The 16,517-nt window shown below is 42.3% G+C and overlaps 3 protein-coding genes across 5 annotated transcripts in view; 2 read left to right on the plus strand and 1 right to left on the minus strand.

Moving 5' to 3' along the window:
• Positions 1-1,949: 1,949 nt before the first annotated feature.
• On the minus strand, positions 1,950-6,357 carry GPN3 (GPN-loop GTPase 3). 2 transcript variants are annotated; one of them, XM_049805680.1, is made up of 8 exons: positions 6,207-6,357; positions 5,996-6,104; positions 5,748-5,915; positions 5,163-5,287; positions 4,369-4,484; positions 3,617-3,713; positions 2,954-3,082; positions 1,950-2,207 (listed from the first exon to the last, which is right to left on the minus strand). In XM_049805680.1, the coding sequence occupies exons 1-8, from the start codon at positions 6,252-6,254 to the stop codon at positions 2,145-2,147; spliced, it is 855 nt and encodes a 284-aa protein (XP_049661637.1). In that variant the 5' UTR covers positions 6,255-6,357; the 3' UTR covers positions 1,950-2,144. The 2 variants fall into 2 exon arrangements, with proteins under 2 accessions (XP_049661637.1, XP_049661638.1); XM_049805681.1 differs by having other exon boundaries at positions 6,247-6,326.
• A 159-nt stretch (positions 6,358-6,516) lies between these two features.
• On the plus strand, positions 6,517-14,671 carry DENR (density regulated re-initiation and release factor). 2 transcript variants are annotated; one of them, XM_049806370.1, is made up of 8 exons: positions 6,517-6,685; positions 7,980-8,094; positions 9,096-9,115; positions 9,377-9,461; positions 10,125-10,208; positions 12,311-12,427; positions 13,468-13,607; positions 14,393-14,671. In XM_049806370.1, exons 2-8 carry the CDS (start codon positions 7,989-7,991, stop codon positions 14,435-14,437), a joined length of 597 nt encoding a protein of 198 aa, XP_049662327.1. In that variant the 5' UTR covers positions 6,517-6,685; positions 7,980-7,988; the 3' UTR covers positions 14,438-14,671. The 2 variants fall into 2 exon arrangements, with proteins under 2 accessions (XP_049662327.1, XP_049662326.1); XM_049806369.1 differs by lacking the exon at positions 6,517-6,685 and adding an exon at positions 6,696-6,960.
• Positions 14,672-15,556: 885 nt separating this feature from the next.
• Positions 15,557-16,517, plus strand: part of HIP1R (huntingtin interacting protein 1 related) — a 37,325-nt gene continuing 36,364 nt past the window's right edge. Inside the window, exons 1-3 of the mRNA XM_049804950.1 lie at positions 15,557-15,599; positions 15,857-16,030; positions 16,277-16,469. Of these exons, the coding sequence (XP_049660907.1) occupies positions 15,995-16,030; positions 16,277-16,469 (229 nt within the window). The 5' untranslated portion in view covers positions 15,557-15,599; positions 15,857-15,994. The remainder of the gene's footprint in view (positions 15,600-15,856; positions 16,031-16,276; positions 16,470-16,517) is intronic.

Consider the following 16,517-nt stretch of genomic DNA (forward strand, 5'->3'; position numbering starts at 1 on the left):
TGTTTGCGTGGTTTAATTCAGCCAGATCAGGTCCTGCCGTGATGCGATCAGCTCTGTGTGGGCATAAAGACTTGCCCCATCATGAGGTTAACCTACACCATGACTATTAACACCCAAATATATACAGGGATTTTGGCCCCATGTTTTAAAGCTCCAAAGAGCTGATTTTTTTTCACCTCTTCCTGGTGACCGCAATGACTATCTTGAAACTAAGGTCTCAGCATTCACTAATTGCCTGGAGCTGGGAGTAAGGTTTTAGGAATGCTGAGTATCACGAGACTTGTAGAGGTCATAAGGCTGGCAATTTTTGGAAACCTGGCTTTGAAAAACCCTTTTAATAGCTCTTGGGTGACATCTTATTACCCATTTTTTCTTTGTTCCCATTTAAAAGTTCCCATGCGATCCTCCCTGACCTCCACATATGGATTCTGGGGAGCCCTTTTCCTCTAGATGTGCAGGATTTGCTGGTCTGTTGAACCCCTCTGCCTCTTCTAGTTCTGCTTTGGAAAAAGCAGATCCTTACTTCAAAAATAAGCTCCTTATCAACGGTATGACAGTTTAACCATTTATTTAAACAGACATGAAGAACAACCCTACTGATAAGTAAAAAAAAAAATTACACCTTCCTGACTAGAAGCAAGAAACTACAAAATGGTGCCAGGCTGCTATTATACCCCAGCTTTAGGTAACTGCATTTGCCTCCAAGTATTCAATCCTTGATTTGGTTTCCATTAAGGGGTATCCCTGCACTTGGACATCAGCTAACTAAGCAAGCTGCTCCTACAAAATGACATCAATTGTTCTTATTCTACTGAAACATTTGGCTGCTCGTATGTTCTGAGGATGGGGTTAATTTCTAATACATGAACTATGTATTCTATATAGACATGATATGCCTACATATAGGTGTTCGCTGATGTTTAGCATTTCATAACCATGAGGCCCTTTTTGATAAATATTTTAATCCAAGGACACCATGAGTAAATGTCATTTCGTAGGGTTAAGGAAAAGGAAAGGTTGATACGTACTTTGACACGAGCAGCAGAGAAGCACATCCTAAAATCCAGCTGAATGTAGCTAATAAATTGGTCTAAGATGTTTTAGGAGAAGCAATAAAACATATTTTGAAACACTCAAGACGACCCAGGAACACCTGTATACATAAAAGAACTATAAACAGTGAGGGGTAAATTCAGCTGTACACTTTCACACATGGCTTGAATTATCTGATTATGAACAGTCTGTTAACAGCTACATCCAATTAAAAAATTGATGCTACTTCCCTGAAAAATTCTTAGGACCATTTTTACATGCCTTTATTTCCTTAGGTGATTATGTTCTTTGGAGATAATGGGGTGAAGTTTTGCTTCTCTGAATAGGTCACATAGTAGGGGTATGAGTTCTCTATTCAGGACAAGAAAGGAGCTTGCTTAATGGTTGCTCAACTGTTCATTAACTAACACACTTTTTAAAGTGACTGCACAAGACCATCACTGAAATCTATTTAAGCTTATTTTATTTAAGTGTGGTGCTGTGTTCAAGATGTTATCAATGTATCAGTACTTAAAGTCACAGCCTTAAGAAGGTCTAAAATCTGGGCTCTTCCAAAGTGAATGTAAAATACTAATGTTTTTTAAGAAGGGTGAGACACCACCCACTGACCAGATGTCCCTTTGAAGTTGCCAGTAATGTCTTCACCTGATACAGGTTCAGTTCATGAAATACAATTTTCACCCTTTAGAACAGTTCTTTCTCTCAGCTAATAATGAAACTAATTAATTACTCAGTACTTGAGAGAAATATCTGTAACATACTTGTATTGGCCTTTGCCTCTTTTGTAAATTACTAGATTTTGTTCAAGCATTCCTATGCTTAAATGAGATACATCTGTATGTGGGGAACTTTGGTATGTACTAATGCTAGCCTATGTATTTTATAACACACACACGTAAGAATAAAAAATGTTTATTAAAATAGTTATGAGGTCATATAACTCACTTCTCACTATAAATTTTAGTTATCTTACAGACAAAACAGAAGTAGCTTTGTGTGGATTTTTTTTTTTTTTACATGTTTAATCTTCTTTTTTACATTTTTTTTAACACAAGCCGGGTATTTTCCTCCCATTTTTGAACACACAGCTTTTACTCGTCCACATGATCTTGAAAGTATTCATCCACAAGAGCAGATTTATCTTCTTCGCATTCCTGCCAAAAAGAAAACAAAAAAAGATAGAACCTGGCTTTTCCCTAGTGGCTGTTGTATGTTGTCTGTTCTGTGATGCTTTATTTTAGAAACCACAACAGGAACACTCTCTAATATGGTTCCATAAAACATGCAGCACAACTTTCTGAAAAGCAATCTGTTTCTAGAGCTATTGAAATTGTATATGTCAAAATCTAGATCCAGGTATTCTGCATACTTAAGAGTACAAAACTGAATTAAAAAATGTAATAAAAGCACTGGACTTGTTCCTTAGGATTTATGAGCTGAATAATAAAACTAGACCAGGCTTGGAACAGATTTTAACACAGCAGTCTTCTATCACGTATTTTACATGATAGATTAGGAATAAATTCTATGTCTCATATACAACACATGGGTTCAACATAGGAATTATCAGGGGAGTTTGAACAGTCATGCAGGAAGAAATCTGAGTGATCTTAATGGTCCTTTCTGACCTTTGAAGTTTAAAGTGCCATTATTTTTGAAAACCAAAGCATTACTTTTAAACACAACCATTTGATCAGTCTGCATATGCAAGATGATATTAAAGAATTTTACTTTTGTAATTGTAAATTAACACAATGTAAGCATTGTCACCAAAAGACAATAGCTTATTTTGAACCATACTAAGACAATAATTTATTAGCAAGGCAAAGAACATATTCATATTACTACTGGTATTACGGATCCTTTTTAAATTTTCATCTTACCATCAGAAGTACCTTACCTTTGGTTCTTTAAATTCAAGATCTTCTCCATACTGAATGGTGAAGTCTATGTGCTGCAGCACTATATTTATACTTTCCTCATCAGAGCGATCAAAAGGTAGAAATCGAACCATACCGTAGTCATCAATCTAGAGAAAGGATTCAAAGGGCATTAGTAAGAAAACACAGTAAATTAGTTCCAATCACTCTAAGCCCCTTCCTTAAACCAAACTTAAATATTCCTTGTCTGGACTGCTAAAATACCATTTAAATCCCTGCTGCAAATCAGTGGCAATTCCCCAGTCAGAACCCCTGGCTATCAGTCCTAATTTCTACACAGTAGCTAAAGCTGCTTTCCAAAATTGCTAACAGAACAGAATTCACAGGAAACTTATTGGCTACAATCCAAATAATTAGTATCAAGAATCTTGTGCTAATCTGAAAAAAATCAAAAGCTGAGTTAAAACAGGCAACAAATAAAATGCTCGAGTGCCTGAGAATCTTTGAGATCCTGGCTTTGTTAATTAAGCCTGGTAGGTAAATACATAGTTTTGGGGTGAGGAAGGGAGAATTATTATAGTACATACAGTATGTATAACAGCAATGAACTCAGCAACCATACAGTATGGTTTATAAATACAGGACTGAATTTAAGGGTAGTCGTTAAAAAACAATATACCTACCAATCCACATATAGATTTAGTCAGCTTTTTAAACATTTTGCTTTTCAATATATTTGTAGAATCTTCAATCATAGAATACATATCTGGATCCAAGTACCTGGGAAGAAATAAAGCCATCATTAACACTGAAAGAATCCTTGGCCACAGAGCAAATGAATCATTGTGCTTTGAGATAGCTACCAAAACCATTTATCATTCTGTGATCTGAATAAACTAACTTCCTATCAGGAGAACTTAAAATGTTTAAAAACAGGTTTTTTAAGTATTTGAATGTCTCAGATTACAACTGCTAGTAGAAACAACTGAAGCATTTTTTATTTTCTTTTTGCTAATCACTCGTATACTCAAGAAGGCTTTGAGGAAGACCATGGGGAAAAACTTTTAATTTTGTAATTTTAGCACAAATGCAAAAGTAACACATAAGTAATTCAGTATGTTCAGTATCAGAAAAACTGACAGGATCACCTTCGGTTTAGGTTTTGAAGTACAGTACTCTGGAATGTCATTCAGAATGACATAAGTGATTCAAGATAATTATTTACAGAAAAATCCAGAGACATGTACAAACATGGAGCTAGCCTTCTATCTCTGACTAAATTGTAAGCATCTGGTCCAGACTTGAAGACTACGTTCGATATAAAACAAATGCATCTTCTGTATTCCAAAAGTATGTTTTAACTGTGGGAAACATTTTGAGTGAAGTTCACCTCCAGATATTAAACTACAGAGTAAGTAATTTTTGTGGAACTTACTTTTCTATTTCCTTCTTGGCCTTCTTGCTCAGCAGATCCATTTTGGTCATGATGTTAATCTGTGGAATCTCTAACGATATCATTGCACTGAGTGCTGCCAGAATTCCAGAGATAAACTTAAGGAATATGAAAAATGATGTAGTTAAGTACAGAAAAAAATACAAACGTGCAGCACACTCCACCACAGACCAAATCTAGTGAATATATGAAACATGGTCACGAGGCCAAGTGGGGAGTCCTTATCTCTGTTGGAAAAGGGAGGTGCGGAGCTTCCCATCTGCCATCTTACTTCCAGAGCTTCCAATCTGGATCTGCCACTGAAAAGGCCATTACAAAACTCAAAGCCCATCTCAGAATTCTTACTGCTAGACAGGGAAAGCAGTCTGCTCTCTCTCCAGATCTGAGAAAGCTCTCAGAATCACAGAAGAATTTAGGTTGGAAGGGACTTTTAGAAGTTATCTGGTTCATACAACTGCTCAAACCAGAGCCAGCGTCAAAGTCAGATCAGGTTGCTCAGGGCTTTTGCCTTGTCAAGTTTTGAGCAACTCCAAGAACGTACAATACACAATCTCTCTGTGCCCCTGTTCCAGCCTGACCAGTGCTGGATTTTCTTCTTTACATCCAACTGGAATTTTCTTTGCTGCAACCTGTGTCTGAGGCAGCTGAAGACAGCAATCAGCTCTCCCCTGGCCTAGAGATCTTCCCTCTGTGCTAAACAAACCTAGCTCCCTAAATTGCTCAGATTTCCTTTTCTTTATCAATCTTAACTCTTACAACAGATTTGAAACGGATACCTTAAAAGATTCCACCATAAACTGAGAATCCACAAGAAAAACTCCACAGACGCGGAATTCCCACTGCTGAAGCTGCTCCACCAGCTGTTTCATCACTGGCAGATGCGTATAGAGTTCGATCTGACCTAGGGCACACTTAGGATATTAGTATGCAGAAATGTGAAGCTAACAGGAACAGTTCACAGTTATCAATTATATAGACAGGGCTGTTGCACTTGATATAAATAAAAGCTGATAAAGAAAGTATTCTCCTTCTTTTCAGACAACTCTTGACTGTATTTGGGTGAACTTATAGTGGTGAAGCGGAAAAGAAATAAAAGGGTTTTCCTGTTCCCTTGACCTCCAGTGAGCGTTAGTTAGCAGTTGCCATAGCGTTCCCACACCATATGATGCTGTCAGATGACAGTGCAGTCGCCCAGACTAGCCTGGGACCAAGTTCACTTCTGAAATATCTGAAAGCGACTCTGACAACTGTTAATAGTGCAAAAAAAATAACGTGTGAATGATTACAATCAACAAAACAGAAGCACTGCAAATTTCACATTGCACGTGAAGAACGATACCAAAACATGGACATTTGTTTACCTGGGCAGTCAAACAATATATAGTCATCCTCCACATGCCCAAGGCTTTCCTCTAGCCAGTTAAAGTTATTGGCAAAGTATTCCATGCAAAACACCAAGCCGCCATTGGGACCAAACCTTAAGGATTCATCTTCCATGACGTCGTCCACTTCGATTAACTCACGGATGTCTGGAACAACGAGGCGGTTTTAGTGCCGTTCGCTTACCGCGGTGCCCAAGGGTGACCGCAGGCAGCCTCCCGCCGCTCACCTGCCATGACGGGGTAGCTGAAGAGCTCGGCCGCCGGGTCCAGGTTCACCACCTGCACGGCGCGGCCCAGCGCCTCGCAGTGCTGCACCATGGTGGCGCAGTACGTGCTCTGCAAAGCACACGCAGGCCGTCAGGCACCGACCGACCGACCGACCGACCGCGCCGCTGTCGCCTCCCCGCCGCCTCCCGCCCCCCCCCCCCCCGGCCTCACCTTCCCGCTGCCCGCCGGGCCCATCACCAGCTGCGCGTACCGCGGCATGGCGGCGGGCGGGCCTGCGGCCTCCCCGCCAGGGCGAAGCGGCGGTAACTGGCCGCTCCGGCGCCCCGTAGCCCGCCTAGTCACGCGCCCCGGGTAGCCTATGGCTCGCACGCTTCAGACAGCTGGGGCTCAAACCGCGCGCACCGTCACGCCCCTCCCCGTCACGCCCCTCCCCGTCACGCCCCTCCCCGTCACGCCCCTCCCCGTCACGCCCCTCCCCGTCACGCCCCTCCCCGTCACGCCGCGCGGTCTCCGGCGGCGCGCGGTTCTCGCGAGAGGGCGGCGGCGCTGGTGAAGGCGCACGTGCCGCGCGGTGTGTGGGAGCTGCCGCCGCCGCCGCCGGAGGAGGAGGAGGAGGAGGAGGAGCCGCCGCCGCCGCCGCCGCCCCCCCCCCCCCCCCCGCCACCGCCGCGGCCTGCGGGGCCTCCCGGGTAACGCCACGCCGCTGCCGCCTCTGGGCTCCCCCGCCCCCTTCTGTGGGAGCCGCTCCCCGCCGCCGCCGCCCCGTCCCGTCCCAGCGGCGGGCGGCCTGCCCCGGCGTCCCGCCTGCGGGCGGGCGGGCGGCCTCTTCCCCCCCCCCCCTTTCCCCCGGCTACCAGCATCCCTCCCTCAGCTCCGACACCCTCCCTCTCCTCCGGTACCGCGGCTCTGCCTCCCCTGGCAGTGACTCCTTGGCCTCTCGTACCTCAGCATCCTCCCCCCTCAGGTACCCGGCGCCCTCCTTTCCCTCAGCCCCGGCACCCTCCCCGCACTGCGAGCCCGCCCCTCCTCAGGTACCCGGCGCCCTCCTTTCCCTCAGCTCTGCCCCCCACATCCCACCACGTCTGTGATCCCCATCCCCATCCCCAGCACCTTTCCCCCCGACCAGCCCCCGCTTTCACCCCCTGCTGCCCAGCACCCTTCCTCCCCCATTTGGGATCTCTATCTCCAGCATCCTTCCCCTCGCTACGACCGTCTACCGCTTTTCCCTGAGGTCCCCCTGCCGCGAACCCCACCACCGCTGGCGCTCTGGCATTTTCCCTCAGCTCTCTTCATTGCCCAGGCACAGCTTGTACAGCGTCCTGACTCTGACTCTTCCACACGCATAGCCTGCTTGCTCCCATGATCCTGGGGGACTTACGCGTTGCAAACTCCTTCCCTATTGACTCCTATTTTCTAAGCCCCTTGCCCGAGAATGTGTGCGTGTAAACCATTGTTAAATGTATCAGTGGGTCAAGTTTGGTTTGCTCGTTTTGTGGTGTTTGGGTTTTTTTGCCAGTGTCCTGGGATCAGCTTGTAATCCTTTAGATGCTGATTTAAATGACCCCTTTTCTTTGCTAGTATAGTGGCAGTACCTCCCCCCACTCCCCCAGTGCACCTGCTGTTCATATGCCACCGATTTAGCATGATACTTCACATTTTGCTTAACCCAGTGTGTTCTGTAATTCCACGTGGTGTTGTCGCAGATCTTTCTTCATTTCACACAGCATTTTGTGGCACTTTGGGATTCTTCCCCTTATGTGCTAGAATTCCATGCTGCCTGGTATTTTTTTCAGCCATTTTCCCCATATTTTTTCATTATTTCCTGACCTCTTTTTTTCTTTCTTTTTTTTTCTTGCTTTTCTTACGATTGTACCTATTTTCTCTGGGATTCATCAGTCTTTGGGATCCTTGTTGAGTTAGGAAAGATGTGAATAACTTTAACCCAGAACTTAGGTCCTGATTCTTTCATTCTGTGATCTCCAGGCTTGTGACATGGCCACAGATGTAGCTGAGCCTGTGGTCCCTGACTGCAGAGGAGACGTAAGGAGCGGTGCCAGGTCAGATGCCGACTATCCTCTTCGGGTTCTCTACTGTGGAGGCAAGTGCTGAAGGGGCAGTTGTCCACGATTCTTACAATGTGCTGTTTGTGAGGGCAGCCTAGCAGAAAGAATGAGAGAATCGGAGATTTTCTTTTGGTCAGCTTTTATTGAGAAGCTAGACCTTTATGATAATCTTTCTGAAATAGCTTGTGTTGTGTATTTTACCTAAAGCATTTTTGGTGAAATGTAGGGGTCTTCCCTCTGAGAGATGGAGGTACTGACAGCATTCTGTGTGTAAAAGAAGCAAGAATGGTGCTCAGACTGTGAACTGTTGAGCAGAGATCTTTTCCTGCAGAACGCAAGTAAAGCCTTTAGCACAGAAGAGGCGTCTGAGCATTAGTATGACAATAAGAAATAAAGTTAGAATTCATGAAAGTAATTTTTACACTGTGTTTAGGATTCTTTACTCATTACATCTGTAGTTACGTGGATGAAATTTAAAGGGAAGTAAGTAATCTTGACAGGTATGTTTTTTTAGATAGATAGGTTATTTTGCTTTGGGCTTGAATACAGTTGCAGGGGATTAGGAAATAATCCCTGTTGTGTGTGAAAGTCTGCACAATTGGTTTGGGTCTGTTCTGGGGCGCAGCCCCTCTTCTGGACATTGGCAGCTCTTGGAAAAAGAAAAGCTAACCAAATCACGTGGTAATTTATTAGGTACATCTTTTGCCTCAGATAGAACTGGTGTTTCTTTCTGTAACTTTTCCCAAAGCTGTAGGCATCTCCTTCCCTTCCTTCATTGACTGGGTGCTCTTGCTGGGATAGTTTTATCCTAAGGCAGAGTGTGTGAGCAAATGACTACTGAGAAAAAAATTAAAATGTGGAGTGGTATCAATGAAGTAATCTGAGTCAATGTGTGGTTATAACCAGAAGTTATGACATAAGAAGTCATCCCTAACTTTAAAATACCATTTTGAATTTAATGCTAAGGCTGTAAGTGGAGAACTTATTTTTGTAATCTCTTCTTTTTTTTTTTTTTTCCCCTCCCTTCTTTCTCCAGTCTGTTCATTGCCAACAGAGGTGAGTTAATTTTTTTGTTGTCCGAGTTTCTTCTTTCTGTCCTATGATTACAGACTATGATAATCCTTTCTGATCTTTTCTGGCTTTTCTTAATTGTGGCAGTTCTGTGCTTCAGCCACTGTCATCTTTAGGATGACACAAGGTTTCTTATGTTGCTAGTATAGTATTCGTATTCAGTCGTCTTAAGGAGAAGTGGCTGAGCTGAATAGCAAATATATTTTGATTCATTGATACCAAATTCACATGACCTTTCTTCTCTAGTACTGCGAATATATGCCTGATGTGACTAAATGCAGACAATGGTTAGAAAAGAATTTTCCAGATGAGTTTGCAAAACTCACAGTAGGTAAGAATCTTTTCTATTTTCTAACTGGTATGTGCCCTTAGACATACTCAGAAATCTTTGAGCTTGTCCAGTTCTCATCTCTTCCCTTTTCCTGCTGTATCAAATGTGAAAGTTAATAATTTTCTTAGGAGTCTACTGTGCTTTTGGATGCTGTGAAAATATGCCTGATAGTGTCAGAAAACACTGAATGAACAATGTGTAATTTTAGTAATAATGTTTGAGCTTTCTTAAGGTTCCTGCTGTAACCAGTCATCCATGTACTTGTTTCCCATCAAAGTTAGTTTATTGGATTTTATATGTGTCCAGTCTACTGTGAATGGCTGGAATAAAGGTCATTAGTAATAGGGAACTTGTTGATTTGCATTTGGAATTTCAATACTAACACTATCATTAATTTCTGTCTTTCTGTGGAAATTATGTGAAGAGGCTGTATTGAAATTGTAACTATCTTTGAGCTAAGGCTTTTCTGAAGTCTAATTTGCATAAGTACTATTTCATGAAGATGTAACATGCATCAGTGAAGGGCCTGCTGCACTTAAGCACAGAATTTACGAATTTAGCAAAATACCACTGTACCTTACTTCCTGTTCCTGTAAGGCTGTGGTTGTCTGACCACTAATTTTGTTCTCTTTCCTCTCCCCACTCCTTTCTGATGCATTTAAGAAAATTCACCTAAACAGGAAGCTGGGGTTGGAGAAGGCCAAGGAACTGCAGGAGAAGAAGAAGAGAAGAAGAAGCAAAAGAGAGGCAAGGTCTAAATAGTTGATTGCGGTACTGACATATAAGCAGTTTGGGGCATCCCTTTCTCACTGCTGGTCTGGACTGTGGCATGGATTCCTTGTGTTTTGGTTGTTAGCTACGCTTTGACTCTGCACAAAACATACCGAATATCTTTCTTCCAGTGGTAGCAGAGTTGGTGTGGTGATATATGCTGATGATAGAATTGGATAGTAGGAATAGCAAGTGAAAGGTGACCTGCATCATGTGTCTCATTGTTCCTGTCATTGCTGTTGTACTTATTCAGGGAGTAATTCTTCTAGACCTAAAATCAGCTGGCATGCCTCCCAGAATACTTGTTTCTGCCCTGTTTAACAGCAGTTTATAGGTTGCTTGCAGAGTAGAACAAAGACTGCTTTCCTCCATTAATGCCTCATGACACTGCTTTTGCCTTTTTTCCTTCCACCCGTCCTCTGTATTCACGTAACAGGATTTGGTTTTATGCTTTTAACACTATGACCTATGTCTCCTTTAACAGCTATGTCTCTCCCAGCAATACTAATGAAAAACATTTTCAAAAACCAACTTTGGAAGATATAAAATATATGCAACAATTTAAACACATTTTTATCTTCTATTGTTGGAGTTCTTTCTGTTTAATTAATGAACATACTTACCACTGTAAATCAGAATGCTGGGGTTGTTAATATGCATTTGCCTGTGGAGTGTCAGTGGTGTCTGTAGTGCTTCAGAAATTATGGTTAATAGCCCAGTAAGATTCAGATTTTAAGCCACATATCACTGCAGATGTTTTATTTTTGTGTCTGCCTTGGTAACCAGTTATGTTTACCTTGTCAGTAGGCTATGTGTAGTGACAACAGTAATTTATGTTCTGTAGCTTGGATGCTTTTCCCAGAGACTTTAGGAGATTTTCTTTCAACATTAATTTATTGTGTGGGGTGGTATAGTTAGTTTTCAGTCTGGTTTTTGGTTCAAATAATACTGTTTAAAATATTTAGGGTTTTTTTTTTTCCTAGAATCTAAAGTTTCATTAAAACTTATGGTATAGTGTTAACTATGATGCTATAAGATTGACCATAAGAGAGAGGGTGAGGAAAAACAAGCGAAAACTTACTAAAACACTGCAGAAATTTACTGAAGACATTTTAAGACAGAAATTTACTGTCTTAAATTATTGGATATCAGTTTATAGTAATGTAGAATTGAAAGTTCTGCATGTTAGAGAAGGAAGTAGTCACAAGGGGTTAGTTTGCTTGTCATAAATTCTTTAGGTTTTCATGCTGGCAAGGCTCAAGAACATGAAACTTTGGTTACCCTGGAGTAATTTGATGACTGTATACAAAGAAAACCGAGATCTTAATCTGACTTAAGAATCCTAATGAGTGGAATATAACTTTTGCATGCTTTACTCAGATTAATGCCTTATATGTGAAGTGTTCCCTCAGGTTGGCCTAGAAACAGACAGTAAGAAAGAAGATGTTAAATCATGTGGAAGTTTGGCAGTCAACTACTGTAGCTGGCTTCTGTTTCAGAGGCCCGATGTTTTGAGCTAGCACGTTCATAGATATATGGTTCATACTGGGGTCTAGAACTTAAATCTGCGGTTTAACCCAGCAGCCTGAGTAGGCATGTCCTCATGGCCTCAGTAAATGGACGTAAGTTGCTTTGCCTTGGACACAAACCCTAAGGATGTTAAACTCATGAAAAACATTAAAGTAACAATTTGTTCCTAGGATTACAGCCAAAGAACAATTCCTGAAGGAGGGGTTAAATGTAGACCAAATGCAGTGATTAGTAAAGTGTGGGGAAAGCCCCTCCCTTTTTTGATACTTGTAGTGGGGTCTGCTATGCAAGCTGTACTTGAATGTACATTTGACATGTGTATATTGTTACTTCTTGTAATATTGCGCTTTGATGACATGGGACCTTTCTTAAATAATAATAAACCTGAATGTGAGACAATGTACAAGGTACATTTTTGTTTACCAACACAGATGGGGAGATAACAGTTTATTTGTTTATAGGGATGAAATCTGACCTTACATGCTTTTTTCTTTGATTAAGTGTGACATCATTTAACTAATCATGTAACCTTATACTCTGTTTTAAAGGTGGAAGGGGTCAGATAAAACAGAAAAAGAAGACTGTACCACAGAAAGTTACAATAGCTAAAATTCCTAGAGCAAAGAAAAAATATGTCACAAGAGTATGTGGCCTTGCAACGTTTGGTGAGTTGACTTTTGTTATGTGTTTTTTCTTGGTTTTAGATGTGCTTGCCTTTAACCTCATGATATTTCTTCTGATTGTATGACATTGAGTAATCTGCTTCCTTCTGTGCGAGGTGAAAGTCCCAAGGTGCTTTTAGCAGTTCCAAAGCATGCGAAAGGTACACTGACTTCCCTCAGTGATAAATCATTGAAATCCTTATTTCCATGGTGTTTGCAAACAAATAGGGTTACAGGGGTTTTTGAAACAGGTTATAAGCATATTTATTTTCAAAAAGATGCTTATTTCCATCAAACTTGTAAATGTTATTGACAATTAATTTTACCTGTTCTTGAGACTGAGTAAGAAAGGCTTTGACTGCCTTTCTAGTACGGCAGTCAAATCATACCAAAGTACACTAACGATGCTGTCCTGCATAGCTTTGGTTTGTCCTACATAGCTGCAAACATCCACTTGGTGTTTATACCTATAGCAACATCTTACTTCCCAGATTGATCATGAATTCTGTTAAAAAGGTAAGTTTTAACCGTGATTGTATTAACAAGATATGTTACATATTTCCTGCATGAGTGTATTGTCAGTTTTCTTGAGGGATCAGTAATACACACTAGCTTGATCTGAACTGTATCTTCGTGCTGGAAACCAATCTCAAAAATTGTTGGGATGTGTTTCTGAAGGGAATATACTGAAGCACTTCTATGGAAAAACTTGTTCAATAACTATGGAAGTTACTCAGAACTGGAGGGTCTTTTCAGTCAGTTTTGCATGTGCTTTTCTGGTAAGTGTGTGTAGCACAGGCCTGTGTAAACAGAATGTGTAGAGGACATTCAGCAATTTTTGTGTTGAGGAGTTTGCTAGATTTGTAGTCAGTTGTTTTGTATGTAAACAACAGACTTTTGCTTTCAATGGAAACTGTAGCAAAGCTTTAACTGTAAACTGCCACTAGTTTTTCAAGAGTTAAAAGAAGATTTTGGTTTTAAACTTGAGAAAATACTTGTATGAAATGACTGTACTTAAAAACTGTCCATTTTCCTGTCAACAGAAATTGATCTTAAGGAAGCACAAAGGTTTTTTGCTCAGAAATTTTCCTGCGGTGCCTCAGTAACAGGAGAAGACGAAATCATCATTCAGGGGGATTTTACAGATGACATTATCGATGTAATCCAGGAGAAGTGGCCTGAGGTAATAAACCCTTTCTTCTGTCAGAACTCTAGTTTCCAGAATAGCCTGTGACTTCCCAATGATTTTGAAAAAGGGTTTCATCTTTGGCAGCACAGATGGTTGTGCAGCACAGATTGTTGTGCAAAAATAAAAGACCAGTTGTTGCCTTCCCACCTATGAATGACTAGGTTAAAGAGTGATTAAACTTGAAGTCAAATGTTGCTTCTGTCGTCCAAGAAACATTAGCTCTCTAAACATGTAGTGCTGTTACTGTGGATACTACGGTGAGGAGGGCATGGCAGAATAAGTCCAGCTGTCAAATATCTGTGGCTTCTTTGTGACTCTTAGTGATGAATGCCTAAGTATTTTTACATTGCCATCTTATTTTTCAAAATCTCTTAAAATATTGCAAAATTAGAAAAAAACCCAAAACAAACAAAAACCACTTGTGCTTCAGAAGAAGAGATTAGCTAATTTTGGGTTGGACTGAAATGTTGATGGTTGAAAGGTTTGGTCGCACTGCTGTAATCACAAGCAGTTTCTTTGACTCTCCCTTTTTCTGGTATTTCTGGTATTGGCGTTCTTTCTGGAATAACTCTCTAGGCCTGTCTTTATTCAGAGCCCCATAGGTTCAGCTGTGTCCTATAGGCACATGTCACTCACGTAGAATTTACAGCAGGGAATCTCGAATGGTGCTGTGTACTTCTCTCACGCTTCATTACATGTACGGTGGTGAATATTGAGTGAGACACGTAAAAAGAAAATATACTTAATATGCTGTGTTTTGGCTTTTTTTTTTTCCCTAGGTGGATGATGATAGCATTGAAGATCTTGGAGAAGTCAAGAAGTGATAGTGAAAGACTACCTTTATTTAATTGTATGGTTATAAATGATGTAGCCAAAGTGAGGCTTCTAAATCCATTTGCTCTGCAGTGAATCTGTGGAGAACCCATATCCTTGGCATTTTCACTGTTCTGTATAGGCTGCTTGGGTTTTTTTGTTGTGATATTTGCCAAAGTTAAATTGGGGTTCTATCATGCTTACGCATGAAGTAGATTTAAATAAAATTACTGTTCCTCACTGAAGACAGTTTCTGTTTTCTTTACAGCTACTTTCCTCTAACGATCTTACAGGCAAATGATGCTTTAAGTCGTTAACAGATTATTTTTCATTTGCTGTCCCTTCTGCTAAACTTAAGTGAATAACGCATGTTGCTAATGTACAGAAACGCATACCTCTCATTGACCTGCATAAAATCTTAGAAATCAGAATGGGACAAGCGTTCTAAGGGTTTGTTAACAGAGGAAGATGAATCCTGAAGCGGTCAGGCAGTTGGACTAGGTGATCATTGTAGGTGCGTGCCAACTGAATAATTTTATTCTGTTAAGTGGAAACACTGAGGAACGTGTGAATATGTCTGAAATGTTTAGCCTGTTGTCATAATTGCAAACAGTCTCCTAATCCTGCTGGTGTTCTAGGTCTTCTACTCCTGCAAACAGCCTCAAGCATCGATTTGGTGCTCTGTATTTCACTGCTCCATTTAATAACATTAAATGCTCCCTGGCAGCAGAGTCCTGGAGTTGACATTCTCCTGTCACTGTAAAACCTAGGTGAGGTCAAAGCCAAGGGGGTGATGCATCATACACCCTGTCCTCTACCGTAAAGTTCTTTCTTTCTGTGATTTTTGTTTATAAGCTGATGGGTTTAGTGGAGATTGGTGTATGCTCATAAAGAGATAACTATCTCTGTAGTTGTTCCATTTAAAAGCTGAGCAGGGTAGTTACCTTCATCCTGTAACATCCGGTCGGGTTCTTACTCGTCTCCTATTAACAATATTATTAATTGTCACGTTTTTCCTGGCAGCTCCGGCCGCCGCCGGCGGGCGCGGGCCTCGAACCGGCAGCTCCGCCGCTGCGAGGGCGGGGCGGGGCTTCTGCCTAACAGCCCCGCTCGGCGGCCACTCAACGGCTGGCGGGGGCGGGGCGCCGCCGCGACGTCGGGGCGAGGGCGCCGGTGCGTTTGGCGGGGGGCGCGGAGCGGCGGGCGGGAGCGGCGGAGCCGAGGCGAGGGGGCAGGGCCCGGCCGTGCGGGGGGGCATGGGGGGGCCGGCGGGCCTGCCCCAGGAGCGGTCGGCGGAGGGGGGGGGCCGCTCGCCCGAGCCGGCGGCCCCTCAGGCGCCCCGCCCTCAGGCCTCGGCGCCTGTGGGAGGCCGCAGGGCCGTGCCCCCACCTCGGCCGGTTCTCAACGGTTTGCGTTTGTCATTCCTGCAGGGTTACCAGGTCAGCAGCGGTCTCGGCGGGTAACCATGTAGTGCTTAAATCGGAGGCGGCCTCCACGATGAATGTTACGGTCATAAATAGTTACCAGTATCCGCTGATGCCTGGTAGCGCTGTGGTCCCCAGACCCCTATGAATTCATCACTGCCGCATTCTGCTTCGCCCCAGGTAAAAAATGAAAGTACAGTTAACAACGAGAGCGCTCTGTTTTTAAGGTGAAAGGGTGTGTTGTACCGCTAATGGTTTCAGTCAGGGACCACAGGTGGTACCTACCACAAGCATGAGTAACTTTTGGGGATAGTCTCTGTTTATAATATAAAAATATTTTAACAAATTAAAGCCCCGAGTTTATTATCGGAGAGTTTGTCACTGCTTCTTTAAATTGAAACGTGTTCCATGTGTTACCTTTTATAGAAACTTAGCTCAAGCTTTGAGGACAGCACCATTCAGAAGCAGAAGCGAGAACTCCAGCTTTTAATTGCAGAACTGAAAGATCGTGATAAGGAGCTCAATGACATGGTTGCAGTGCATCAGAGGCAGCTTCTAGCCTGGGAAGATGATCGGCAAAAAATACTTACTTTAGCAGAACGATGCAACTTATTAAAAAGTAAGTATTGTGCATATAAAGAATAAGACCCTGGTCTTTTAAGTACGT

Source organism: Accipiter gentilis, chromosome 7, assembly GCF_929443795.1.
Source record: "Accipiter gentilis chromosome 7, bAccGen1.1, whole genome shotgun sequence".
Lineage (NCBI taxonomy): Eukaryota > Metazoa > Chordata > Aves > Accipitriformes > Accipitridae > Astur > Astur gentilis.

Coding starts and splice junctions, on each gene's coding strand:
- GPN3 (XM_049805680.1), bottom strand. CDS start 6,254: ATGCCGCGGTACGCGCAGCTGGTGATGGGCCCGGCGGGCAGCGGGAAG. Junction 5,288..5,747: donor TATATTGTTTGACTGCCCAG/GTAAACAAATGT, acceptor AGTGTGCCCTAG/GTCAGATCGAACTCTATACG. Junction 3,083..3,616: donor CTAAATCTATATGTGGATTG/GTAGGTATATTG, acceptor TCCTTTCTCTAG/ATTGATGACTACGGTATGGT.
- DENR (XM_049806370.1), top strand. CDS start 7,989: ATGGCCACAGATGTAGCTGAGCCTGTGGTCCCTGACTGCAGAGGAGAC. Junction 9,116..9,376: donor TCTGTTCATTGCCAACAGAG/GTGAGTTAATTT, acceptor TTTCTTCTCTAG/TACTGCGAATATATGCCTGA. Junction 10,209..12,310: donor GAAGAAGAAGCAAAAGAGAG/GCAAGGTCTAAA, acceptor TCTGTTTTAAAG/GTGGAAGGGGTCAGATAAAA.